Source organism: Rhinoraja longicauda, chromosome 26 (genome assembly GCF_053455715.1).
Source record: "Rhinoraja longicauda isolate Sanriku21f chromosome 26, sRhiLon1.1, whole genome shotgun sequence".
NCBI lineage: Eukaryota > Metazoa > Chordata > Chondrichthyes > Rajiformes > Arhynchobatidae > Rhinoraja > Rhinoraja longicauda.
Window position 1 is genome coordinate 22,725,521 of NC_135978.1, and position 27,756 is coordinate 22,753,276.

General features: G+C 43.4%; 1 protein-coding gene across 6 annotated transcripts in view; it reads left to right on the forward strand.

The window, feature by feature from the left end:
- Nucleotides 1-27,756, forward strand: part of bcas3 (BCAS3 microtubule associated cell migration factor) — a 681,054-nt gene that overhangs the window by 346,978 nt on the left and 306,320 nt on the right. For all 6 annotated transcript variants that reach the window (XM_078422068.1, XM_078422067.1, XM_078422074.1 and 3 more), the window contains 2 exons: nucleotides 15,043-15,173; nucleotides 17,697-17,862. In XM_078422068.1, coding sequence (XP_078278194.1) covers nucleotides 15,043-15,173; nucleotides 17,697-17,862 — 297 coding nt within the window. The remainder of the gene's footprint in view (nucleotides 1-15,042; nucleotides 15,174-17,696; nucleotides 17,863-27,756) is intronic.

The window sequence follows — 27,756 nt, forward strand, 5'->3', positions numbered from 1 at the left end:
TATGGCGTCTGAGGAAAAATATGTTTTTTGTTTGTTGAAATAATGAATGCAACAAAGGATAAAGACAAAAAAAGCAGTCCAGGACAGTTCACTTTAGAGATACAGCATGTAATTCGGCCCTTTGGCCCACTGAGTCCATGCTAACCATCAATCACCTGTTCGTATTAGTTCCATGTTATCCCACTTTCTTATTCACTCCCTACACACCGGGGCAATTTATCTTTAGAATGTGGAAGAAACCAAAACACCTGGAGGCCACCCACGCAGTCACAGGGAGAGTGTGCAAAATCCATTCAGACAGTGCCCGGTCAGCATCGAATTGGGATCTCTGGGGCTGTGAGACTTCAGCTCAATATCTTTGAGATTTTGGGGAGAGAGGACACCAGCATGACTGTGCCAACACATGGCATTCTGCATGGATGTCAGGATGCAATAAGAACTGATCAGATAAAAACTGAATGGTTTGAGCATGTGATTAGAGAAAAAGATTTCCTGAAGTTTTTTCTTGGGGTCACATAACTAGGAGAGGGATGTGCACAAGTCAGAAGGAGATGCATGAGGAGGGATGGAGGTGTATGAAAAGGCAAGGTGTAAAGAATTGATGGTGAGAGGGTTTTGAGTGGTGAGTGAGGCACATGGGGTAAGGAGGATATGCTTTCTGTGATACTGGAGAGGGCCTGGCATTGGCCGGATGCGTCCAGTCATTGACAGCGGACTGAGGGGGAAGCCACGTCAGATAGCAGTATAGTTGATGGGGATGAGCCCGCTAGTTTCACGGGGTGCTGCAGTAACTCAGCAGACTGAATCAGTCTGAAGAAAGGTCCCAAAGTCACCTACCCATGTTCTCCAGAGACACTGCTGGACCCACTGAGTTACTCCAGCACTTTGTGTCCTTCTATGCACTAACCATCATCTGCAGTTCCTTGTTTCAACTACATGTAATGATAATACCTTACTCAATTATCATAAAGTCATAAGTGATAGGAGTAGAATTAGGCCATTCGGCCCATCAAGTCCACCTGTACTAATCAAAAATCTATCTATCTCTGCCTTAAAAATATCCACTGACTTGGCCTCCACAGCCTTCTGTGGCTAAGAATTCCACAGATTCACCACCCTCTGATTAAAGCAATTTCTCTTCATCTCCTTCCGAAAAGAATCTCCTTTAATTCTGAGGCTATGACCTCTAGTCCTAGACTCTCCCACTAGTGGAAACATCCTCTCCACCTCCAATCTATCTTAAGCCTTTCACTATTCTTCTAAACTCCAGCGAGTAGAGGCCCAGTGCTGACAAACACTCATCATACATTAACCTACTCATTCCTGGGATTATTCTTGTAAACCTCCTCTGGACCCTCTCCAGACCCACCACATCCTTCCTCATATATGGTGCCCAAAATTGCTCACAATATTTCGAATGCGGCCTTAACAGCGCCTTATCGAGCCTCATCATTACATCCCTGTTTTTGTATACAAGCCCTCTTAAAATAAATGCTAGCATTGAGTTTGCTTTCTTTACTACTGATTCGACTTGCAGATTAACCTTTTGGGAATCCTGCACCAGCACTCCCAAGTCCCTTTGCACCTCTGACTTCTGGATTCTCCCCCCATTTAGAAAATAGTCTCCCAACCTGTCCCAGTCCTTCTGCAGAGTCCCTGCTTTCTCTATACTACCTGCCCTTCCACCTATTTTCGTATCATCCGCAAACTTGGCCACAAAGCCTTCAATTCCCTCATCCAAATCATTAATGTACGTGGAGTAGCGGCCCCAGCACCGACCTGTGCGGAACCTATAGCGGATAATCGGCAATAACGGATACCACTCATCCCCGTACCCCCATGGTCCATTATAATGAGGATTAACTGTATCTATACACATGACAATAAATTAACTGTAAGCGGGAACTGCAGATGCAGGTTTAAACCAAAGATAGACATAAAAGGCTGGAGTAACTCAGCATGACAGGCAGCATCTCTGGTGAAAAGGAATGGGTGACGTTTCAAGAAGGGTCTCGACTTGAAACGTCACCCATTCCTTTTCTCCGGAGATGCTGCCTGTCCCGCTGAATTACTCCAGCCTTTTGTGTCAATCTTCACAATAAATTAACTGACTGAATGGTTGAGCAGGTTGAGTCTTTGGAATTTGGAAGAATGAAAGGTGAGCTTAAGATTCTGTGAGGTTTCATAAGCAATCACTGAAGATATTTCCATTTGAGGTGGAAACTACAATTAAGGGACATAGTTTCAGAATGTGGAGTTGGTCATTTAAGATGGAGATGAGGAGGAATCTTTCATCGGGGACATGAATTTTAGCAGTTTTCTATTCCAAAAGGCTGTGGATGTAGAATTATTGAATATATTCAAGATCAAAATAGATTTTTGACTCATATGGGAGTTGAGGCCATGGGGAAGAGGCAGGAAAATGGAGCTGAGGCCATGATCTTAATGAGTAACTAAGCAGGCTCGGAGGGCTCTACTCCTGCTCTTATTTATCATGTTCCTATGTTCTTTGAAATGGATATTAAAATAGATTTAAGTCTGACTATTTTATCCTAGATGTCATTGTGCTTTTAATAGTGATGGCAGACATTGTCAGGTGTTTTACGTATTGCCAGGACTGGGACTGACATCCTTGTAGGACGAGTACTTCCATCAATCACGTAAATCCTATTATGGCAAGTTATTAACCACTTCCATAAGGCCACAGTTTCAGTCGGCTGATATAACATGTTGCTCACACTCAGAGTGTCCAATCAATTACTGTAGCAGAGTGTCAGACAGAGTGTCCCTTCCTGCATCTGTTAGCTATTTAGTTTGTCGTGACATGTTGTCGTGTTGTTAAAAAGTCAAGCTGCTCATCACTAACGTCTGCTATTAGATCATGTCTGAGGTAGACATTAAGTGCACTTGATGTTCTCGTGCAGGCTCTGCCACTAACATCCCAGATGAATGGGTTTTTATTTTTTGAAAACACTATCATTTCCAGAAGTTGAAAAGACATTCAAAATAGCTATCGTAAATTTAACTGACAAAGAATTGCATTTATTTTATGTTCACATGTGCAGCAACATTTTAACTGACAACCATTTTGTGGCGAATAATTTACATTTTCCGAGATTCTTTCTTTCATTGTTATGAAATCCTCTTTGACAAGATTAGCTATTTTTTTCCTCATGATTGATGGGTCAGTTTGAAGAATTCTTTGACCGCTTGGATTTTGGGGAATACCTCATAGGTTGTTGTTCAGTTGCAAACTCGAGCTCTATAGAATGAAGTGCAGATTGTAGCATCTGTGCACAGAGTCACATCTGGCATGTCTGCCAAATGACGGTGACCCTTCTTGCACCTTTTCTTGTAAAGGGCTTTTTTATGACGTTGAGTGGCTCTCCAAAGCAGCTCTGAGGAAGTGTGGCACCACCCAAGCTGCTATCTTTTAGATTAAGTCATCATATTGTTTATTGTCATATGTACCAATACGGTGAGGTACAGGTACAGTGAGCAGCAGCATGGCAGGCACAAAGACCTAAATAACACACAGTAAAGACTGTGCATAAACAAGACGTAACTGCAAAATGCAAGTAAAAACAAGTCTATTGTAGTGCAAGAGATTGTCCATAGTGTTGTATTGCTGAGATAGGAATAGGCTTGTGCAGGCTGGTTTAAGAATCTGATGGTTTTAGGAAAGTAGCTGTTCCTGAACCTGGTGGTGTGGAATTTCAGGTTTTTGTACCTCTTGCTCGAGGTAGCAACGAGAAGAGGGCATGCCCAAATGATGGGGATCCTTAATAATAGTGCTGTCTTACCTGCTTTTGATGGTAAGAAGGGTAGTGCCAATGATGGGCCAGACTTAGCCCACCACTCTCTGCAGCCCCTTGTGCTGGACGGAGTGAATCAGACTATGATCCAACCAGTCAGGATTCTTTCTACAGTTTATCTGTAGAAGTTTGTTATAGTATTTGGTGACATGCCAAATTTTACACGTTTGTGATAACATTAATGTACTGGGCCAAGAAGAGGTCATCTGAAATGTTTTCCGCCATTGACCCACCAATGAAATTGGTGGCAAGTGGTCTCCCAAATTCCCCTTTCAATTAGTTTCTTGGTCTTGTTGACATTGAGCGAGAGTTGTTATTGTGGCACCACTCAACCAGCTGTTCTATCTCTCTCTTGCACACTGACTCTTCACCATATGTGATACATCTGGCAACCATGGTGTTGTGACAAATTTATAGATGGCATTGGAGCTGGGCTTAGCCACACATTCATGTGTGTAAAGTGAGTAGAGAAGTATTTGGCATTTACTTGGTTGTAAAACGTTTTGAGATATCCCATGGTGCATATTTCCCCACATTCAATAAAGCTGTCTTTATGACAAGTAGTCTGGGCAGTTAATATAGTTGTTCCCCTTTTTATAACACTCTCTGGAACTTCAATATTGCATACTATTTGGAGGAAGAGACCGAACTATGGAAGCTCATGAAAGGCACTACATCATTGCAAGACCTTTATATATATGTAATCCGAGGTTCTGTTTAGTCCTGTTTTCGTTGGTTCCACTCTGCTCTGTGCGAGATTCCCTCTTGCATATTTCACCTTTACAAGTTAGCCACTTAATAAATTTACATTTTAATCCGGAGAAACTGGAATATTTTGGTCTTGGATTCATGTTACGAATGGCACAGAAGTACATGACCTTGAAAGGCTTGTGGACAAACTATTTATATTATCATTAGCACTCACCCAGGAATGTGTTTGGATTTGGAGCTGAGAGAGGAAAACAAACCTGGTACACTTTGGACTTGCCAGAGATTTACTGGGAGGGATGTTGACGGAAGGAAGGCATACATTCCAAGAGGATGATTCTAGCTAAAGGTAATCTAGTCACAAACTCTCAGCTAAGGACATCATTAGAAAGACTGGAGAGTACACTGGTCTCCTTTATTCCAAGTCTGATGACATGGGAATGCTAAAGAGTATCCTCCTAATGCTAGTATATATTTGCCTTGTGCAGAGTTATCAAAACAGTTTTATTACCTTGTAAAACTCCGACTGCCTCATAATTTGATTCCCCAAATTTTGTAATATATCTTGGATAATTAACTGCATTATCCACTCTAGTTATATTATTTTGCTGCTTCTCCTTCCATGTGGTAAGTGATATCGAAGTGACAGAGAGTGTTGAAAGAAGGGTAACAACAATCGAACTGTAGATATAAGGAACTGCTGATGCTGGGACCTTGAGCAAAACACAAAGTGCTGGAGTAACTCAGTGGGTCAGGCAGCATCGGCAGAAGTAATTGATGCATGATATTTAGGCTCAGGACCCTCTAATCAATCTGAAGAAGGTTCCAACCCGCAATGTCGCCTATCCAAACAATTGCCTTGTTGTAAGGATGGCTTTGGAGAATATGGGAAGAGAGTGTTGGGGATGAATAAAATTATAAAGGGATGGATATAGTGAAGTTAAATCAACATAGAATGGCAAAAAGATAGAAAATGAAACAGATAAAATGTTCGAAAATATTTAATCTGCTGTCCATTGGTGCAGCTCATGAATAGACTACTTTATGTGTGGTAAATATGATACGACTGTGCTTATATTGTAACTGGATAAGTTCAGGAGAGGAGCATGTTACTGTTTGACCGCAAGTAATGCTGGACTTCCTGGGCAATTAATATTTGGACGGGGGAGATATGTTGGCAACAGGGAGGGTTGGAGTGTTGCTTTACTTTTTCTTTCATTTGCAATTTACTTTTGATGGTTAAAAACTAATGGTAATTCACTATCACTCTTTCTCTCACATCTGCCATTGACTCCTTTCTCTTTCCAGCCCAAGGGGTGAGACTCTCAAACATCTGTCAGCACTTTTTGGTTGTAATTCATGTTTCTAGTCATTAGCAGCCATCATTTTTACTCTGACCTTTGCAGGAAACTGCCTCTTAACCTTTTTGTGCTAATAACACTATTTCCTCTTGTAGCTGGACAGCTTGAGTGTTGATAATGAATAATAAACCTCTCAAATCATTCTTCTGGGCACTTCTTCATTTAAACACACATACTGATAATTAGAGTTGAGCTGTTAAAACGTTTAAAATCTTTGAATGGAATTACAATTTTGTTTTTTAGAATCCCACTTTAGAAAGGCAGTCAGCAAGATTGCTGATTATACATGAGGCGGTCTCCAGGAGCTGAAGATTAGTCTCTTGAATATGATTACAGGAAAGCCAGGAAGAAAAATTAATGAAGAATTACCATTGTTTTCATTTTCTTTGAAAACTCCGATTTATTAATTATCAAAATATTTGAGATCCATAAAAAAACTGTGAAACTAGATAGATAGGATTCAAAATTGGCTTGGCCAAAGAAAAGGTAGTGATGGAGGGGTGTATTTCTGACTGGAGGTCTGTGACTAGTGGTGCTCCACAGGGATTAGTGCTGGGACCTCTATTGTTTACGATATGTACAAATGATTGGTTGGAAAATTGAGTTAGTTGTGATCAGGAAGTTTGCAGATAACACAAAAAGTGGGGGGAGTTGAGGATAGTGAAGAAGATGGTCAAAGAATAGAACAGGAAATAGATCTGTTGAAAATATGGGCAGTGAAATGGCAGATAGGTTTCAATCCTGACAAGTGTGAGGTAAATGACAGTACCCTTAGGAACATTGATGTACAGAAGAATACTTAGCTACAAGTCCACAGCTCCCTGAAAGTAGCAGCGTAAGTAGACAGGTGGCAAAGAACGTGTGTGGCATGCATGTCTTCATAGGTCTGGGCCTAGAATATAAAAGTTCTCAAGTCATGTATAAAACAGCTGTATAAAACTTTGGTTAGTCCACATTTGGAGTATAGTGTGCAGCTCTGATCATCGCATTACAGGAAAAATGTGGAAGCTTTGGGGAGGCTGCAGAAGAGATTCACCAAGATGTTGCCTGGAAAGTATTTGCTATGAGAGTTTAATCAGACTTGTATTGTTTTTTTTCAGGAGCTCCAGAGGCTGAGGAGAGATCTGATAGTAGAATATAAAATGATGAGAAGCATTGATAAAGTACATAGTGTAGTGAGTCCAGACGAGTGGTTTTATCTGAATCCTTTATTAGTATCAAACCCGTAACAAACGCGACAGACTTCTTCCTGGACAAACACTACTTCACTTACTAATCTAATCTCTAATCTGGTTTGGCGCCAAGCATTTAAATACCCCGCGCTTCCTCACCCCGTGACCGTAATCCAATCCGAGGGTTCTATTACCTGGCCAATCCCTATGTCCCTACATGACCCCCCCCAGAACCCTCGAAACCATACCTCACGGGCGGCCGAACCTCCCGCCCAGAACGTGTACGGATGGGGGAAACCGATACCCCCAGTGTGACAGGAGGCGGGGGGGACGCCGCCGCTGGAGGCGATGGGAGGTTCACCGGAGCGGCGGGTGCAGGTGACGTGGGGCACTTGATGAACAACGGCAGCCCGGGACCAACCATAGGCGGCGGAGGCCCAAAAGGTGGTAAACTGGGCCCCGCTGACGGGACCAGTCGAGCAGCCACAGGCCGGCCCCGGCGCGGCGGCTGAGCCACCGACACGGGGAGGTCCTGGTCTAAATGGGCCGGCTTGAGACGGGACACTGAAACCAGCTCCCGACGATTTCCTACCTGCAAGGTGAAGGTTACAGTCCCTCTTTTGAGCACCTGGAACGGGCCCTGGTAAACCGGCTGCAGAGGGGGACGGTGGCAATCCTTCCGAAGAAACACGAAATCACAGCTCCGCAATTCCGAAGGAACGTGAACTGCTGTGCTTCCGTGACTAGAGGTGGGGACTGGAGCCAGAGAACCCACCCGTTCCCGGAGGGAGCCCAAGACTGACGTGACGGATGGCGGCAAGGCGGGAGTGGGAGGGAGAATATCGCCCGGCACCCGCAGGGGCGAACCGTAGACGAGCTCGGCCGAAGATGTGCCCAGTTCCGCCCGCGGGGCCGTACGGATGCCGAGGAGGACCCAAGGCAGCTGGTCAGCCCAATCGTAGCCAGTCAGGCGAGCACAGAGGGACGCCTTCAGCTGCCGATGGAAACGCTCAACCATCCCGTTGGCTTGGGGATGATAGGCGGTGGTCTGCTGTAATCGAGCACCATAAAGCTGCGCCAGCGCGGCCCAGAGAGACGAGGTGAACTGGGCTCCCCGATCTGTAGTAATGATAGCCGGGACCCCGAAACGAGCCACCCAATGCAACGCCAGGGCCCGTGCACAGGAGGCCGCCGAGGTGTCCGACAACGGGAGCGCCTCCGGCCAACGAGTGAACCGATCAACCACCGTCAGTAGATGGGTGTAACCCCTAGAATAGGGCAATGGACCCACCAAATCCACATGGATGTGGAAAAAACGGGCGGGGGGAACCTCAAATGTCTGGTGTGGGGGCTGGACATGACGATGGACTTTGGAGGTCTGGCACGGAATGCAGGCGCGTGCCCAGGCTGCCACCTGCTTCCGCAGGCCATGCCAGACAAACCGGTCGGCCACCATGGCTGAAGTCGCCCTGATGGACGGATGTGCCAGGCCATGAATGGCCTCAAAAACCTTACGCCGCTGAGCGGCCGGCACCACCGGGCGAGGGCATGGGAGAGTAACGTCGCACCACAACTTGATACCTGTGGGGCCACACGCCACCTGTTCTAAACGCAGTCCCGAGGTTGTGGAGGCGTACACCGCGGCAGTTCCTTCCAGGCGCTGAGCCTCCGCTAGCTCCTGGAAATCCACATGTTTACCAACCACGGCTACGGTGGGAATGGCCGGCCGGGACAGGGCATCAGCAACGGCATTCAGCCTACCCGCAATATGACGGACATCGGTCGTGAACTCCGAAATGAGGGTTAGGTGCCGCTGCTGGTGAGCCGACCACGGATCAGAAACCTTAGCAAAAGCGAATGTCAAAGGTTTGTGATCCGTGTAGGCCACGAAAGAACGGCCTTCTAAAAAGTAGCGGAAGTGCCGGACTGCTAAATAAAGGGCCAGGAGCTCCCTATCGAACGCACTGTACTTGAGCTCCGCTCGAGAGAGCTGCCTGCTGAAAAACGCAAGAGGCTGCCATTCACCGTCAACCTGCTGCTCCAAAACCCCACCCACTGCCACGTCTGAGGCGTCCACCGTCAGAGCTGTGGGGGCGGAGGAGCGCGGGTGCACCAGCATGGTGGCATTGGCGAGGGCCTGTTTGACCGCAACAAAAGCCGTCTCCGCAGCTACGGACCATACCAACTCCGCGGGGTTACCTGCGAGACACTGAAAAAGGGGACGCATAACCCGAGCTGCTGCAGGCACGAACCGATGATAAAAATTGACCATGCCCACAAATTCCTGCAAGCCCTTGATGGTAGTCGGGCGGGGGAAAGAGCGGACCGCGTCCACCTTAGCTGGTAAGGGAGTGGCCCCGGCCGGAGTAACCCGATGACCCAAAAAATCCACCGCGGACAGGCCGAATTGGCACTTGTCCAGATGGAGAATCAGGCCATGGTCTTGCAGCCTCTGGAACACGGTGCGGAGGTGGACCAAGTGCTCCTGGACCGAACGGCTGGCAATCAATATATCGTCTAGATAAATAAAGACGAACGGCAACCCTCGACCCACCCGGTCCATCAGACGCTGGAATGCCTGAGCTGCATTTTTAAGGCCGAAAGGCATACGCAACCACTCAAACAGTCCGAACGGGGTGATGGTCGCTGTTTTCGGAATATCCGGCGGGTGGACCGGGATCTGATGGTATCCCCGCACCAAATCAATTTTTGAAAATATTGTAGCCCCCTCCAGGCTAGCTGAAAAGTCCTGAATGTGTGGAATCGGGTAGCGGTCCGGCCGTGTTGCCGCGTTGAGTCGACGGAAGTCACCACATGGTCTCCACCCCCCAGATGCTTTGGAAACCATGTGCAAAGGGGATGCCCACGGACTACTTGAAGGCCGAATGATTCCCAACCTCTCCAAGTTTAGGAACTCCTCTCGCGCCCTGGCCAGCTTGTCAGGTGGAAGGCGCCGTGCCCGGGCAAAAACCGGCGGCCCTTCGGTTGGAATGAAATGGACGACCCCGTGCTTCTCCGAAGGTGAATCAAAACGCTGGACGAGGAGCTGCGGGAAGTCGGCCAGGACCGCATCGAACTGACCGGGAGCCGTGGTAATGGACTGGATGACTAGGCTGGGTGGGGCGGCGCTTGTAGAAGCCTCTGGCCCAGTATCCCGAGGCCGTACATCAGCCAAGGGTTGTAGGCCCCTCCCTCGTACGTCTGCGACCAAGGAAAACGCCCATAGGAAATCTGCCCCCAATATGGCCTGGCCCACATCCGCAACGATGAATTCCCAACGGTAAGTCCTGGACTCGAAGGACAAGGACATGGTCCTTTTACCGTACGTACGGATGGTGCTACCATTCACTGCAATTAGGGGCGGGCCCTTTTCCCCCACTCGAACTTCACAGTCATAGGGGGGCACAATACTTACAACCGCTCCCGTATCCACCAGGAAAACGATCCCGGTAGTCTGATCCGTTGCGTAGAGGCGGTGGTTACGGCCAACCGAGACTGCCTCTACAGTCGATCGGCCCCGGCGTTTCCCGGAAACGAACACGGGGATCTACAGCTTCGGGCGTCGCTGCCCCACCGCCGATGGAAAGAGCACCAGCGACGCCTATCCGGCTCTGTTGGTCGAGCCCGCTGCCAATGAACAGGCGCCGCCGCCCTCTCTTGGCGGGCCGGCTGCGCAATAGCGGCCGATGCGTCGCTCTCCCGGCCGCACTCCCGACTGCCGCTGGGCCTCGAGACCCGGTTAACGGAGCCGTCTCGGGCGTTGCGTTCCCTCACGAGCGTGTCTGCCTTCTCGGCGAACGCTACCGGCTCTTCAAAAGGGACGTCCGCCAACACCAACCTGACGTCCCCAGGTAGCTTCTCCCGGAAGGCCGCCTCAAATATCATGCATGGCTGATGGTCGCCCGCCAAAGCCAGCATCTCGGACATCAGCTCCGACGGCAGCCGCTGCCCCAGGTCTGGCAAATGGAGGAGCTTCAGAGCCCGCTGGCTCTGGGCCCAGCCGAAGGTCCGCAGCAGGAGCTTCTTAAGCCCCACGTACTGCTCCGTTTGGGGTGGACTGGTCAGGTATCGGCTGACCCGCGCAGCCACCTCCGCCTGCAGACAGCTCACCACATGATGGTACTTCTCCTGGTCTTCCTCCACCTTCTTGAGATGGAACTGTGACTCTGCCTGCACAAACCACAGGTGCGGCTGATGGGCCCAGAACGGCGGTAGATGGATTTCGCCCGCGCTCGCTCCTGCCTGCGACATGCTGCTGCTTTCTTCCAACGTTCGAGGTCACCAATGTAGTGAGTCCAGACGAGTGGTTTTATCTGAATCCTTTATTAGTATCAAACCCGTAACAAACGCGACAGACTTCTTCCTGGACAAACACTACTTCACTTACTAATCTAATCTCTAATCTGGTTTGGCGCCAAGCATTTAAATACCCCGCGCTTCCTCACCCCGTGACCGTAATCCAATCCGAGGGTTCTATTACCTGGCCAATCCCTATGTCCCTACAATAGAATCTTTTTCCCAGAGTGAAGATATCATATACTGGAGTGCATAGATTTAAGGTGAGAGGGAGAAAGTCTAAAGGAGATATTTGAGGCTTTTTTTTTTACACAGAGAGTGGTGATGCCTGGAATGCGCTGTCAAGGGAGACGGTGGAAATAGATAAGATAGTAATGTTAGATACTGTTCCAAGCTCCTTGTAAATGAAGGACTAGGGCAGTTTAAGTGGAAAGTTAAAAGAACAGAGAAACTGTGAAAGTCACACTCACAAAATGCAGGAGATGACAGTTTAAGTCTTCGACTGATAATTTTGTAAGCCAAGTATATTTTGAGAAGTGGAGGTCAGAATTTATTTCAGGCAGTGTTGCAACATCTGTGGTCTCTACAAGGAACCAATCCAATACTGCTCGTTTCACAGTATTGATTGACAAATGTTGGGGCTACAGACAAGGTGGACAGATTTATGCTACATATGAGCTTTTTTCTTCATTTGAATCAAACCTGAGGGCTGAATGGTCTATCTCTGTTCCTATAACAGAGTTGGCAAAACTGCTTCAAAGTGAATTATGATGTTTACTGATTTGCCAAAATAACAGCAACAAGGAGGGGCAAGTGTGCTTCCATTTCTTAGCAATTTAATGCTCATTAAGATGATGAAAGGTAGGGCTGGGGAATATAATGGTTCTATCTCAACCCCCCCCCCCCACTGTTCTCAGAACAGAGTCACCATGTCCAGATGCAGATGAAATTCCATCTACTGTGGTACAAGAAGCCCCACTGCTGAGGAACACTCACAGCTGGGTCAATATACAATTTTTCTAGTTAGTGCTCCCGTCGTCTCCTGTGTCAATGTTAGTGTTAATTGGCACCAAATTAAGGGCAATTTTGTGCTGAGCAACATCACCCACTGGGAACTGAGTGTGACAGCTCAATCTCCTAGCACTTTGAGCCAGCGGTAGAAGAGCTTTCATCTCATTAATCAGGGCTGGATTTGATTCCAAAGCCCAGAGATGAAAAATTAATTTTGTTTTCCTGCAGCTTTTCATTTGACAAAAGATTTTTTCATGTATGCACATGTACAATAAGAAAGCAACAATGTGAAATGTATATGCAATGGTTTTGGTGAAAACTCCAAATGCAACTTTAGGCATTCCAATAAACAGCACTCGCAAATTCCACACACTGAGCGTGGATTATAATTCGCTGGTCTAACTGGCAGTTTAATGATCTCTGAATGCACCGCACGCAACTATCTACCTCCCACAGGCTGTACAGGTCTACAAGCCTAGGACAAGCAGTAACCAAATAATGATCTGGCCTCCAGATGCCTATGAGTAAAGTTGATTTGAGGTTTGTTCTGCTCTTCCTCAGAGGAAGAGTACTTAATTATTGCTTTCTTGCTGTTGGCCAAACTTAACCGAGGCAAAGGGCTTTGAGGAATGGAGAATCAGCAAGCTGAGATTGTGATAGTGCAACTGCAAATTTTGTCTTCAACTGTCTAAGCTTTTGAGCAGATTAGGAGCAGGTGGCCTGACATGTTATGAAATGGACCTGTAGGTTAAATTAGATATCTATTCTTCCTTTAATGTGGAAGCCGAGCAGTGTCAGATCCCTGTTGTTAGCCAACCTAAATTAAAGATCAGAGGTGGCACTAACTTTAATCAAAATGCTACTTGCATTATTCCAGACAACCCAGTAGTAAATTCTCGAACTTTGCTCAACATTTATTCAAGAATCTGACTTATTTATGTTGATATACTTATTCTTATTTATTACTTAAGTTTAAATCAAACACTCCATAATCTAATTCTGGAGTTGGGCTCAATCCACGGACAGTCCTCTGGCCCAAGATGATTGTTTTTATTGTCAATGGTTAAACCTGTCATGTGCAGGTCATTGGGAATGTATTGTGATTTATGAGGTGTGGAGATTTGTTTGTTGGGTGCAAGTTTAACATAGAAACTACTGACAGACTCTTGGGTTAGTTTTTTTTCAAATAAAAATAGTGGTTTATACATTGAGGGGAAAATTAACGATGATTTTATTTCCGTCACACAGGACCATTGATCATATTGGAATAAACCTGTTGAAAGATAGATGAGCCCACAAGCAGATTGTGTGTTGAAAATCAGAGTTTGCTTTCTATATTAAAAATGGACATGGAGGCACTGGGGAAGAAGATTATACCAGAACTGAGAAGTTAAAATATCAAGAAAGGTTGATACAATTGTGAGAGAAAACTGAACAAGTCGAGAGAGAATGCTCAGGGAAAATCTGACTTATGTCTAGACAATTAAGAATAGATGGATAGGTTTGGAGCCTCAAAACTGTTCTGACATAGGGGAAACTAGATTACTGGATGTAAATATACAATAATCACTAATAAATTTAATAAAGGTTATGGGAGGCTCCTTGCTTCTCAGTTGGTGGATAAAATGTGGAACTCATCACAGTATATTTAGGCAAATAACATGGATGCACTTAAGGTGAGGTTAGGAAATGAATTCTGTGAAACAATGACTGAAAACACAACTTCAGTATGAGAAGAGAGAAGTAATGTAATATGAGGGATTATGCAGATCATGTAGTACTGAGAATCATTGCTTTGTGATCTTAGATCATTTGAACAATTTGTACATTGTCACATGTGCATTATCAAACTGAAAACTTATATTTTAAGTAGATAGTACTTGTCTTTAAACAACACTTGGTCAGAACTTTGCTATGAGCAATTTGAGAAGTTGGTTGATATTTATTTCCTTTGTGATGAAGTACATATTCATTTAATGTTCTAGTTATATTTTGCATGCTATTGATCGTATATTACTATTTAGTCTAGTGGGAGCAAATTTAGTATTAATTTCCCAAGGAAGTTGACGAATTTGAAAAGGAAATATTTTCAATGGAACATGAAGAGTAAGAAAAGGGATTAATTAGATATCCTTTCGAAGAGCTAAAACGGAAATTATGGTCGCTTGTCCTGTATAATTCTGGAATCAACTTCTCTCATACTTCCTCAGATTTTTTGACTGAGCAAACTGTCAATGTCCATATTTATGTTTACTTATTTCAAGATCTTTGCAATTTTCTATTCTTATTAAAAATTTCTATCAACTGCATTTTTTTGTGTTTTGATTTTAAAATTTCTAACCCTGAGAATCTTTAGTCCAGGAACAGGAATACTTCCAGTTATACGGCAGTAAAGTTTAACTAAGTTGCTAAATAAAGATTTAATCATTGTCCAGTCATTGAGCTTTGTCAAGTGTTCATAAAAATACTTACTATACTAACCACTGATTTTTGGCATTAATGTGATGCCATTCCAGACAGTTTTTTGTGCCTAGCTACAACATTTTAGCATTAGACCTTTAGTGGTTTCTCTAATCAAACTGTGGATGCACAGTGGAGCAAGTAACTGAAAGATTGCTGGAGAGCAGAAATGGGTGATGACTGCCAACATTTTATGAAATCTCTTCCATTGTTTTACAGTAAGAGCAAGTCTAGGTCTGTCCCACAGATTTCCCCAAGCAAAGCTGTGGGTGGAGAGTTTTGCGTTGCTGCCACATTTTCTTCATCGCGATCCTGGTTAACAACCAATACTGGCCTGAAGCGGGAGAAAGGTGAGTGCCCTGTACAGGTTTTAAAAGCTCTCCCACTAAAAATTTCTCTCAATACCTCACTGGGAAAATTTAACATAGAATTAGATTAAAATTAACCATTTTTGAAAAGAAGTGCAACTTAAAAGTGATGGAAAGCTAACATGCAGGGGGAGGTAATTGGGAAGGTAAATGGAATATTGGTCTTCATTGTAAGAGGACTTCATTCTTACTGCAGTTATTTAGGCCTTTGGTGAGAGTGCATCTTGAGTTTTGTGACCAATTTGGTCAAGTAAGAATATGCATGCCACAGAAGGAAGGCAGTGAAGATTCATCTACCGACCTGCTGCCTAATGATGTGGGTTTAATTCTGTACTTGTAACTGGTGGTATTTTTCCAACTGCTCAAGTTTTCTCCCACATCACAACAGCGTGCAGGTTGATCAGTTAATTAGCCACTATATAGCAACCTTAGTGTTGGTGAGAGGAAGAATTTGGGATCAGTTTAGGATTAGTATAAATGGGTGCTTGGTGTGGTTGGCATAGACTTGGTAAGTCAAAAGGCTAATCTTTTTGCTGCATACTTGGAAAGATACAATAGGTTAGGTCACTCTGCTTTAGACATTAGAAGAATGAAAGGTGGTATTATTGAGACACACAAAATTGTTAGCAAGCTTGGCAGGCTAGAAATGAGAAGGAGCTCTCCTCTGCCGAAGAGTCTAGAACTCGAGGTCACTCCCAAAATATGGGGATTTTGGTTATTTCGGACTGAAATTAGAGAAATTTCTTCTCTCAGATGGTGGTGAATTCTTTGAATTTCTGTGTCCTGGAGGGCTGTGGAAGCTCAGTCATTGATTGCATACAAAGCTGAGATCACTAGATTTCTGGATGCTTGTAATATTGAAATAGGGCAGAAAAATTGTATTCCGTTAGATCAGCTGTCATCCTGTTAAACAACCATCTTAAGGGGAAAAATTACATTTCTGCTCCTATTTCTTAAGTTCTACTGAACCATTTTTTATTCTCCTGTGTTCCAAAAGCACTGACTGGGGGTCAGAACTTGCTTCTGCATTTTTCCCTCTCCTCTCAACCTACCATCCCCGCAACCTGCCCCCTGTCCCAAGCCGGGGTTAGGCCAAGTTGTGGTGCAAACTGAGAACTGAACATGAAGTTCTTCTAGTGAAAATGCGTTTGAGCCACTATCGAGATAGGAAATGAACATTAGCTGATTGCTGTTCACATCAAACTCCATTCATACTAATCCTAAACTGATCGCAGCATTATTTAAGGTACCAGATTATTAGACTAAGACAAAGTGTGCATAAAATGATGCCATGGCAGTTCTTTGTGGAGTTGGTTGTTTACTTCAATATCTAAGTCTGTATGAACATCAGCAGTTATTCACCTCATTCCTGTTTGTGGACTTCAGTAAATGCAGATTAGCCCTCAGGCTTCGCTACCAAATTAATAGTGATTTACATTTTTTAAATATAATTAGCCATAAAGCTCCTGGAATGCCCCATAGTCATGAATTATTTAGATGATTTGTTGATCAGTAATTATATTACTAAAGAGCTCAACCACAGGCCTGGGCTATAGGTTTGTTGATACAAACTCCAATCCCATCGTGGACTTTTAGCTGGAGAATTTACATTCAGTTAAGTAAATAAATCTGGGCCGGGTGAAGAGTAACCATTTAACCACCATCTTAGCATGAAAACAAAAACAACGGCAACAAATGATGGATGCTTTGGTGACATCAGTGGGGAGAGAAATAGAGATTCTCCGTCAAGGATCGTTCTTCAGAACTAAAAAACGCTTTGTATTGCAAAGTGTGGTGGAATGAACAGAAGTGATAGGGTGCGGACTGAAGTTATCAAAATAACATTTAAACTGAAAATGCAGCAAATACTCCTCGGGTTTAGCAGCAGCTGTGGCAAAACACGGGAAACCTTGTTAATATAGGGTCCCGACCACAGTGTTGACAATTTTCTTACCTCAACAGATGCTGCTTGACCCACCAAGTTCCTCCAGCAGTTTGTTTTTAAGTTAAAATTCACTTTGTCTCAGTCCAAATTACCCTCTAATCATGAAGAAAAAACAACTGGACCAAAGCCCCTCTTTCTCTTTTAAAAATCATCTAAATCTGATCAAATCAGCTAACCAGAAATGTAATGCCCTTGCACCCATTTTTCACCCATTCTTTCAAAAATGGAGCTCTTCAACACTACTGGAAGGTATTCAATAACGGTGCCTTTCCTGGAGGCCAGGGAAGTGGGATTAGATTGCTCCAGAATAGAAGAAGCAAATACTCTCCTAACCATAGTTTTGATATTTCTGTGAAGTGTTACATCATGGTGAGAGGAGTGATTGGAAGCTGGGGTAAATGTAATACAGAATAAAAGATTACGCAAGGTGAGTAATAGAACCATTGTTGTACGTTGTCAGTAGTTGTATCAATCAAGGCTGGACTGCAGACTGATTATTTGGCACTGGATATTTATTGAAGTTTACCATTGCTGTTAATGTCACATTCTTCTGACCATAGATCAATCAAAGCAGTCGGTGGTGGATTCCCTTTTCATAATTAGCTGCTACGGTAACCTGGTGGAGCACACGATTGAACCACGGCCGGTCACCACTGTGCAAAAGATCAGTGACGACACTCAACTGGAGCTGCTGACATCTCCTCGGGCAAGCTGGTCTCTGGCCAGGTAAAATGTTCAGACTATTTCCTGCATGTGACACTTATGCAGGAAATATGCAGGGTTTTGTCTGCCTATGTTTGACATAGTCATGTTCTAGGAATGGTACAGCTAGTACCATTACAGTTGCAGTGAACTAGGTTCACCATTGGCAGACTTCTGAAGCAAAATGGTCTCTTTTCTATTTGTTATGGACATCAGGACATCACTTTATCAATAAACTTTATAAAAGCTCCTTCTGAAGTCTGCTCCTTTGAAACATGGAGCATTGGGGCCTACTGATCAGCATTGCGACCTACTGATTTTAAAACATGGAATTGGAGTTCCAAGTGATCGCCAAGGAGAGTCATAGAAACTTACAGTGTGAAAAATAGCCCCTTCGGCCCAACTTGCCCATACTGGCCAATGTGTCCCATCTACATTAGTCCCACCTGCCTGCATTTGGCCCATATCCCTCTAAACATGTCCTGTCCATGTACCTGTCTGAATGTTTCTCAAACATAGTGTCTGCCTCAATTACCGGCAGCTCGTTCCATACACCTACCACCCTTTGTGTGATTAAGTTACCCCTCAAGTTCCTATTAAATCTGTGAAAATACTGGTGAAAGATGATGGTTCCCCATTTCCATGAGTGATTTTGGATGCTGGATTCTAAGTTTAATATTAGAATTAGTAAGTGGCATCAAGTGTGTACAAATACTGCAGAAACCTGCGATAAAGTAAAAGCTTAACAAACACTCTGAATTGGAATGTAAACAATTTACTTTGTCATTACTCAACAGAGAATTCTAATGAAATCTAGGACAGAATTGGTCAAGACTGCACCATTCTTGTGTTCACTGAGTTATTGGGGAGCATAAATACCAGCATGGAGTAGTAGGGCTTATTTACAGACAAGGGCAAAATGGTGTACCTTGGTAGGAAGTGTAAAAGGCTGCCAATGCTTTAGAAAATTGGTGTCCTTGCAGGGTCAAAGAAGAGGCACAGCATCACAGATTATCAGATTTATTCTCATATATTTGCAATAATTGTATCCTCAGCATTCACATCACCCCTTAGGAATGACTGACAAACCATTGGGTTCATTTCCACAGGAAGGACTTCTGGACAGCAGGGACATTATGTTAAAATACTTCTGGTAGCATCATGATAGGTTTACTGGATTGGTAAGTAAACCTAGTCAGTAAGAGAGGGATGTTTGGTGGTGGGAGATATCCACAGGTGGACCACAAGGAATAAACTGCCCAAGACGATGCATGTTTAAACTGAAATAGATTAATATTGAAGTCAGGAAGTTCAACTTCACACAAAGTGACAAGTAGATTCTTGGTAAACTATTGGGGTGAAAATATCCCAGAATCATTGAAAAATATTAATGACCAAAACAGGAGAAAGCTTGCAGTTTCTGTCTGTATGAGTTAAAATATGGCAAACAATTCTCGTTTGAATATAATTACTTTGTTCATTGATCAACAGAGACTGGAAATTAAACCCAGGACTGAAATGTTCAGGACCATGCCATTCTTACATTTACAGTGTTATTGGGAATGCAGAATACCTATTTTAGCTTATAATCTTGTCACCTTAATTGTAATTCTGCTTTGAGACATCGAGAACTTTTTGTGCACCCGGTATTCATATTGGTATTGGTTTATTGTTAACAGTGTGAGAGTGTTCTGGGCATGAGAGTGGGAATGGATGCTGTGAGAACTGAGGATACATAGATAAGAATAAAGCTTCAAATGTTTTGGAACCAGAGTTAAAGACAACAAGAATTGTGATGAGTAAATAAGCTTTTAACCCACTATTTGAGCATCGGAGACATGCTACATGAATGAAACTGTGATGCAACAAAGCTTCCAGTTTCTGCGAATGAATATTGGGAAGACTCAATATTTCAGTGAGATAGATCCTTTGAATCTCATTGACAACCATTATATTCATCTTGTGATCATTATATCCCAGTCTTGTAATTTCTAAACAACAATCACTGGGATCTCATGTATTTCAATAGCAAGACATTAAAAGGCAAGATCACCTTTAGCTCTTACTAGCCATGTTTTCTTTGATAAACTTCTTTGAGAAGGAGATCTGATTGGGAATGGTCCTGGCTATCTATTTTCGAGTTGGAAAGGACTGCAGATCCTGGTTTAAATCGAAGACACAAAATGCTGGAGGAACTCAGTGTGACAGGCAACTTCTCTGGAGAGAAGGAATGAGTAGGGTTAGGGTTCCTTCTCTGGAGATACTACTTGTCCCGCTGGACTTACTCCAGCATTTTGTGTCTATCTATTTTCAACTTTGTTTTCCCATATACTGGATCCAGATAATGTGAAAAGCTGGAAATGACTCTCAGATATTCCCAGTTTCCCATTCCATCTTTATACTCAATATTTTCTCCCATGGTTGTTCACTCATGCTTGGGCAGATCTTTGAAACATCAGGCAACCTCTATTATTTTCCAAATAATCAATCGTCTTGTCTGATGACCGAGAAGGAGAAGCAGTAGACCTACCAACCTTGGGTTGTTAGAACAGCTGATCGCCAGTGTCCTGGGCCAGTGTTTGTCTCTTGCCCAGTGTAACCAAAAACAAATTATCTGATCATTATTGCATTGTTCTTCATATGGATGTGTTGTGCTGAAATGAATGCAGTAGTTTGAGACATTATTAATTACTACACCTCAGTTGTAGTTCATCAGTTAAGAAATAGTTGGAGATGTCTGAGGATATGAAACTTACTGTGTAAGTGTATATTCTGTCTTCATTTCTTTCCTCCATTGCCATTCACTTATGGGAACCTATCAGAAGTTACAGTATGGCGGTCGGGAATGTGAACCCAGTATGATTTTTCGAACACTTGAACTTGGTCTGCCAATATCTGCTGGATGTCCCGGTTTCTAACCATTTAAACTCCCCTTCCTATCCCCATACTGACCTTTCTGTCCTGTGCTAGAGTGAGGCCACATGCAAACTGGAGGAACAGCACCTCATTTTCACTTTGGTAACTTATAACTCAACAGTATGGACATTGAAGTCTCAAATTTTGGGAAACTAACCAACAAACAGAACTCCCCCCCCCCCCCCCCCCATCTTCCCTGTGCCCTATCTGGATGCACACACATTTCTCCCACCCTCCACCTACCTCCTTCCCCCTTCCACTTATATACCTTCCTCTGGCGTCTCATTTAATGCCTCCTCTCCTTATCTCTTTATCACGCAGTCTTCTGTCTTTTCATTTTCTGTCCTCAGTCTAGCCATCTGCCAATCAAATCCCTTACATGTAACCACCTATCACTCGCCAGGCTTTGTCTCGACCCCACCTCTTTTCCAGCTTTCCCCCAACTACAATCAGTCTAAAGAAGAGTCCCAGCCCGAAACGTCGCCTGCCCATGTTCTCTAGAAATGCTGCCTGTCCCAATGAGTTTCTCCAGCGTTTAGTGTCAGATTTTTTTTCCATGCTAACAGAAGAACAAAAACTAACTAGGTTTCCTGGTCTAATTCCATCTGATATCTCCAGACTGGACACAGACGACAAGATGCGTCTGGGACTTAGCTGAACTTTAGGGATTTCACCATAGGTTACGATTTTAAAACTCATTATCGTAAAATTGTGCTTCAAAAGTGCCTATTCACTTCCGCCAGGGAGCTTGAACTCTGTTGTCCCCTTTATCCCATTGTGGGAACATGGTTAATGTCCAATCTCCTCTAGAGGCAATTAAACATGATAAAGCAATGATAAGTAATACAACAAACCCTCAAGGGAGAATTAATCTTCAAAGGATTTCATTCTGATCCTCAATCTCATAGACCACATGAGCTAGCATTATGTAAGAGGTTTCAAGGGATCTTGACATTTTTGAAAGAAGCCTTTTTACTTCGTGAAAGCAGTTTCTGATCTTTGTATGTCCTTCCCATCAACAACAGGACATTGCTGCACACATTTCTCAAAACAGGTTAATGAGTACAGCCATTTTAATCTCTGTCTTCTATAGCCTTCTCACCGTCATAACTTTAGACATGAAGATGTTGACTGGTGATTGTTGGATGGTCTGTTCCACGCTCCTCTTCAAAATATGAAGTGGTCCATGTCAGCATGTACCATGACTGAACAGATTCAGAAGCTCTGGTGACATACCACACTATGGTTGCGATCCATTCTTCTCATCTACTTCCACAGAGTGATGGAATACACTTCATTTGTTTGGCGTACAGCTGAATCCGCACTTGGAACTCAGCACCATCCAGGAGGGAAGTAGCTTATTCACCATCCTGATGTTCACTCCCTTTACTACCAGCACTGACCCAGACAAGTTTTCTCCCCACTACTACAATTGGTCCTAGATTCCAGCTTTCTCCCACACCTCAAAGCAATCTGAAGAAGGGTCACAACCCGAAACATTATCTGTCCATTTCCTCCACAGGTGCTGCCTGACCCATTGAGTTCGTCTGACACCTTGTGTTTTGCACAAGATTCCTGCATCTGTAGTTTAAGAGTAATAACCTCTTGTTATGTTATTATGTCTCTTGTTAGAGACATAATAACCTATCAAGAGGTTGACATGGCCTTCAAGGTTTCAAGGTCAGTTTATAGTCACATGTACCAATTAAGGTACAGTGAAATTTGAATTGTGTCAACTGAAAAACAAGGAGGTCACAGGAGTAAATGGTAGTCCTGCTAAAACTTGTCAACGGCGAAATTAAGTCTTATCTGTTATGTGGGGGACATATCAGGTGATCTTAGAGACATGATATTTGTGATCATCTTCAAGAAAGAAGACAAATCCAATTGCCAGACATTTAGAGGGGTCTCCCTGCTGTCTGCCACAGGCAAATTAATTGCAAAGGTCTTCTCCCTGGCTGAAGAGTTGTTTCCTGAATTACTGGAGAAATTGATTCCATATAGATACATGACCCACACATGATGGTCGGAAACTCAAGTTCTTAAGAATAAATATCACCAGCAATATGTCCTGAAGTAGCCACATCGAAGTCGTGGCCAAAAAAAGCACACTAACGCCTCAACTTACTCAGAAGGCTTAGGAAATTTGGCATGTCCCCAACCCTCACCAACTTCTAAATTAACGCCATAGTAAGCTTTTTAATCATGATGCAACACAACATGGTTTGGGAACAGCTCCATCCAAGACCACAAGAAATTGCAGAGAGCTGTGGACGTAGCCCAGACCATCATGCAAACCAACCTCCCTTCCATTGACTCCATCTGCACTTCATGCTGCTTCGGCAAAGCGACCAGCATAACCAAGGACCAGTCTCACTCCCTCTCTTCTCCCCTCTCCCATCAGGTAAGAGTTACAGAACGCATACCTCCAGATTCAGGGACAGTTTCTTCCCAGCTTTCAGGCAACTGAACCGTCCTCTCACCAGCTGCAGTATGGCCCATCTACCTCATTGGAGACCTTTGAACTATCTTTGATCAGTTGTCATCAGACTCTGTCTTGCACTAAATATTGTACCCTTTATCTGTACACTATGGGCAGCTTGATTGTGTATTTACTTTGACTGGATATCATGCAACAAAAGCTTTTCACTGTACCTCAGTATAATAAACTAAACTAAACCATCTTTGACTCTGAGGAATGCAAGAAGCAACATCAGCCACCATCTCTTTTTGACCTCATAAAAGCCTTTGACTTTGTCAAATTAATCTCAGTCTGCTACATGATGACATGTATGATTTTGTCATCGCCGCCACCACAAACCCTATCTCTTTGCAAAGAGGTGTCAAGCAAGGTTGGCTCATTCCTTCAATATTTCAACCATTTGCTGGAAAGAAACGAATTGACAGGACAGGTGGAAGCTGTTCAGTTGTTATCAAATCTATTCCAGAACCCAGGATCAATCCTCCCTTAGCCATGAGATGCAGTACGCATATGTTCGGAGGCTGAGCATCAACTCATTGTCGATTCAATCACTGAAGTAACGAAGAAAATGGACCTATTATTGAAAGTCTCCAAAGAGCCGATACTAACCTTCCCCGTCGACACGACAGACACAACCCTCCTCGGAAATAAAGATCCACAATGAAAAATATTTAGACTACTTCCCACACCTCAGGAGAAGGCAGACATCAATGTTGAAATTCACCAGTGCACCAGCAAACCTTTGACCATATAAAGAATGTTAAAAGATCAAGGCCTCAAACTAGCACACAGCTCATTGTTTACTGGGCGGCAGTCTTCCCTATTCCCCTGAACATTTCAGAAATTTGGACTACGTACAGCACGCACCTTAAACCCGACAGCCACCATTAGAACCTAGAGAACAGGAGTGAAAGCGAGCCGCCTTCAAACCAAGCAAATGCTGAAGAAGGTGAAAGCATCGAATGGAAGCGATGGTTGGAGATCCCTCCAGAGACTTTGCCCTTTCACGGTGGCCTATTTTCAACGTCAGTCAGGGAAAGCCATGAGAGAGGGCTCTCATAATTTTGATTCGCTTTCTTTACGGAGATAAACTACGTTTTCATGTACACTTTAAAGGTGGGAATCTCAGGAAATTTCAATAAGCTCCTGTCAATTTTGCACGTCATAATTATAACCAGCAGTGTTTTAATTAAGCTGGTTACTGGTTTCTCCAAGGGGAATTTGCTGCTCCTCTGATTTATTCATTCCATACACCACCATGACTTCTGTTTTTTTTAAAGTTATTTTCACATGATTTTGTTACAATTAAAAGATGTAATGGGTCTTGAAGTTCGTAAGTTCATTTGTCACAGACGAGTTGTTCCAAGTTATGTATTTTGGAGAAGGTCAGCAAATGAAAACTTTTTTTTTAATGAGAACTTTAAAAAAAGCAACCAAAATTGACCAAGGCCCAGAGCTGGGGACTGGATAATTCAAATACCACACATGGAGATTTTTGTAAAGGTTGCTTTTAAGGGACAAAGATAAATATTGTCAAATATTATTTCAATTTTTTTCCCCCAAATTAAATCTTTTTATAAAATTGCTTTAATCACAGTTTTTCACTTCCTTTCTGTGGAATTGCAAGTTAGTAATTAAGTGGAAAGGACACTTAACCGAAGAAACAAAGATTTGCATTTCCACAGCGATGTTTGCGGTCTCACGATGTCCCAAAGCACCCAGTGGTGTCAGCCCTTATGCAATAGAAAAGTAAGATTGGGCATTATCTTTTCAGTGCTGGACCTTCCTCATATCTGGCTTTAAAAGTATAGTCATAAATATATCATCTCAAAGTATAAGTTTGCTCTATTGCACAGACCCAAATTGTTCAGTCATTTTTCTGCCTTAGCCAAATTGTTGACATTAACCACAAAAATGTGTGACCCCCCCCCCCCCCCACCCAGGCAAAGCTATGAATGATGAGGGCAGGCGCAGATACCACTGGCTCAGGCTGCACAGCTTGTAGGCTGCTGCATGAGGAGGGCAGAAAGGAGCCCTCTATCATTGCAGCTGTTCCAATGCATGTTTAAACGAATTCTGTTTTTAAAAAAAACTGCAGATGCTGAAAATCTGAAATAAAAAGAAAAATGCTGGAAACAGTCAGCTGGTCAGGCAGAAATTGTGGAAAGAGAAACAAAGTTAATGTCTCACTTTGAAGACTTTTGTCAGAAATGGAAAAGGGAGAACGTCCCAGCACCTCAGTTGCTTGGCTTGGGAATTTCTGATTCTTCCGATGAGTAACATCCCATGAATAAAACTAGCCAAAATATATTATACTTGTGAGTGTGAATGTGCTAGTCCCCAGCTTCCATCTGTTTGGAGATGAAACGTGCAGGATTGATTTGTATTATCACAAATAGACAGTGATCCAGAGCTATGCAGTTTTACAAGGGTTACTTGGCATATTAGTTTCGATAGGTTACAGAATTAGTCAATGTGATCCATGGTCCGAAATGTGCATCTGATGTGACATTCCCATTAGTGTTTTGCAACTAAAGTTAGATGCAGAATTCTCCCTTTGTTAGCGACACTTTCTTGCGTGGGAATGTGCCTACACCACAAATTGGTGGCTTTGCCTTGCATCAACTTGGGCAGTCTAAGGCGGATGTTGAGGTCTGAAATCATGCCAAAATAGAATGTAGTGAGACAGTCTCCACTGGGGACTCCCACAGTGATTCACTTAGGTGTCAGCTCAGGACTTGGTTCAAGATTCGGATTGCATTTACTCTGTTACTGCAATGTCGCATGAATTCAGCTTATATAAATCCATAAAATAATTCAGAAATGGCATCTTTAACCTGAAAGCGCCTCGGAAGTGGAACTCATTGTCACTAATAGTGGCAGCAGCCAACCAAGATGCATTTTAGGATGTGCTGTTTCAAAAGGGAGAAACCTGCACATTCTAAGAGCTTTTTATCGCCTCAGAACAATGCTCATATGTGTATTATAGAAAACTGACAGAATTGTGTGGCGCATAAATACCAGCACAGAGTAGTTTGGTCAAATAGCCTATTAATATGCTAAACATTTTACATAATTCCATGCAAAATAAAAACCTGATATATCGGGAACTAACGGTAATGCTTCAAATTTTGTTCATGAATCAGATTAAGGCTGCAATTTTTCAGTGGTAAAGCAGCATGTTGGTTAAATTAATCGAATAGTATCCAGAGACCTGGAATATTGATTTGGCAGCATGGGTTCAAATGTGAGCACAGCAGCTGGAGAATTTAAGTTCAAATAATTAAATAAAATCTCTAAGTAAAAAAACGCTACCGTCAGCAATGATGACCATGAAGCTGCTGGATTGTTACAAAGACCTAGCTTGCCGTTGCCTTCAGGGGAAGAAATCTGTCATTTTTTGCTGGTCAGGCCTGCATGGTTCACCAGATGCACTAATGATGTTGCCTCACGCTATTCCATGACACTGTCCAGTTTGCCACTGTTCAGGAAGCTCTTAGAGTGGGGCAATAAATTCTTAGCTTGCCAGCAATGTCCACATCCTCTGAACAAATATTTTTTACTTGAGAACCAAGAAAGAGGAGGGAATTGATCACATTCAGCTTCTCCATCCAACTTGGATCAGTAAATGCAAATGTTTGCATATAAAATTATGAGAGGCATAGATAGGGGAGACAGTCAGAACCTTTTCCCATAGCTATAAGGTAAGAGGGGGATAGTTTAATGGAGATGTACCGGGCAAGTTTATACACAGATGGTGGCGAGGGCCTGGAACGCATTGCCAGGCGGAGGCTAATATGATAGTGGCATTTGAGGCTTTTGGATAGGTACAGAGATGCAGGGGATAGAGAGATATTGATCATGTGCAGGTAGATAAGATCAGTTCAGCTTGGCATCATGTTCGGCACAAACATTGTGGGCCTGTGTAATACTGTTCTATGTTACATGGGGAATATGTTATTTTTGCAAAATGCAAATAAACATGGTAAAATGAATTATGCTGTGAATGCATCAAGTTAAATGCACAGTGGTGCAGATTGTAGAGCCGCTGCGTTCAATCCTGACCTCAGGTGCTTTCTGTGTGGAGTTTGCACATCTCCCTGTGACTGCCTGGGTTTCCCCCAGGTGTTCTGGTCTCCCCCCACATCCCAAAGGCGAGTGTCGGTAAGTTATTGATTTCTCTAAATTGCCCCTTGGATGTAGGTGATTGGTGGAATTTGAGGGGGGGGGGAATTGATAATGATTTGGAGAGAATTAGATTGGATTAGATTAGCGTAGAATTAGTGCAAATGGGTGGTTGATGGTTAGCATGGACTTGGTCAGCAGTTATAAAATTGTTATAAAATTGCTGTTTGCACATAATGCAAATTTTGGCAAGGTCAACTCCAGGCTAACTGGATATTTTCTAAACTGAAGAAACGGTTGAATTAAAATTTTACATACCCAGCGTTGTGCATCACCAAAATATTAGAAAACATATAGACACAGCAGTAAAATGCAAAAAAAAGTTCAATACTCCA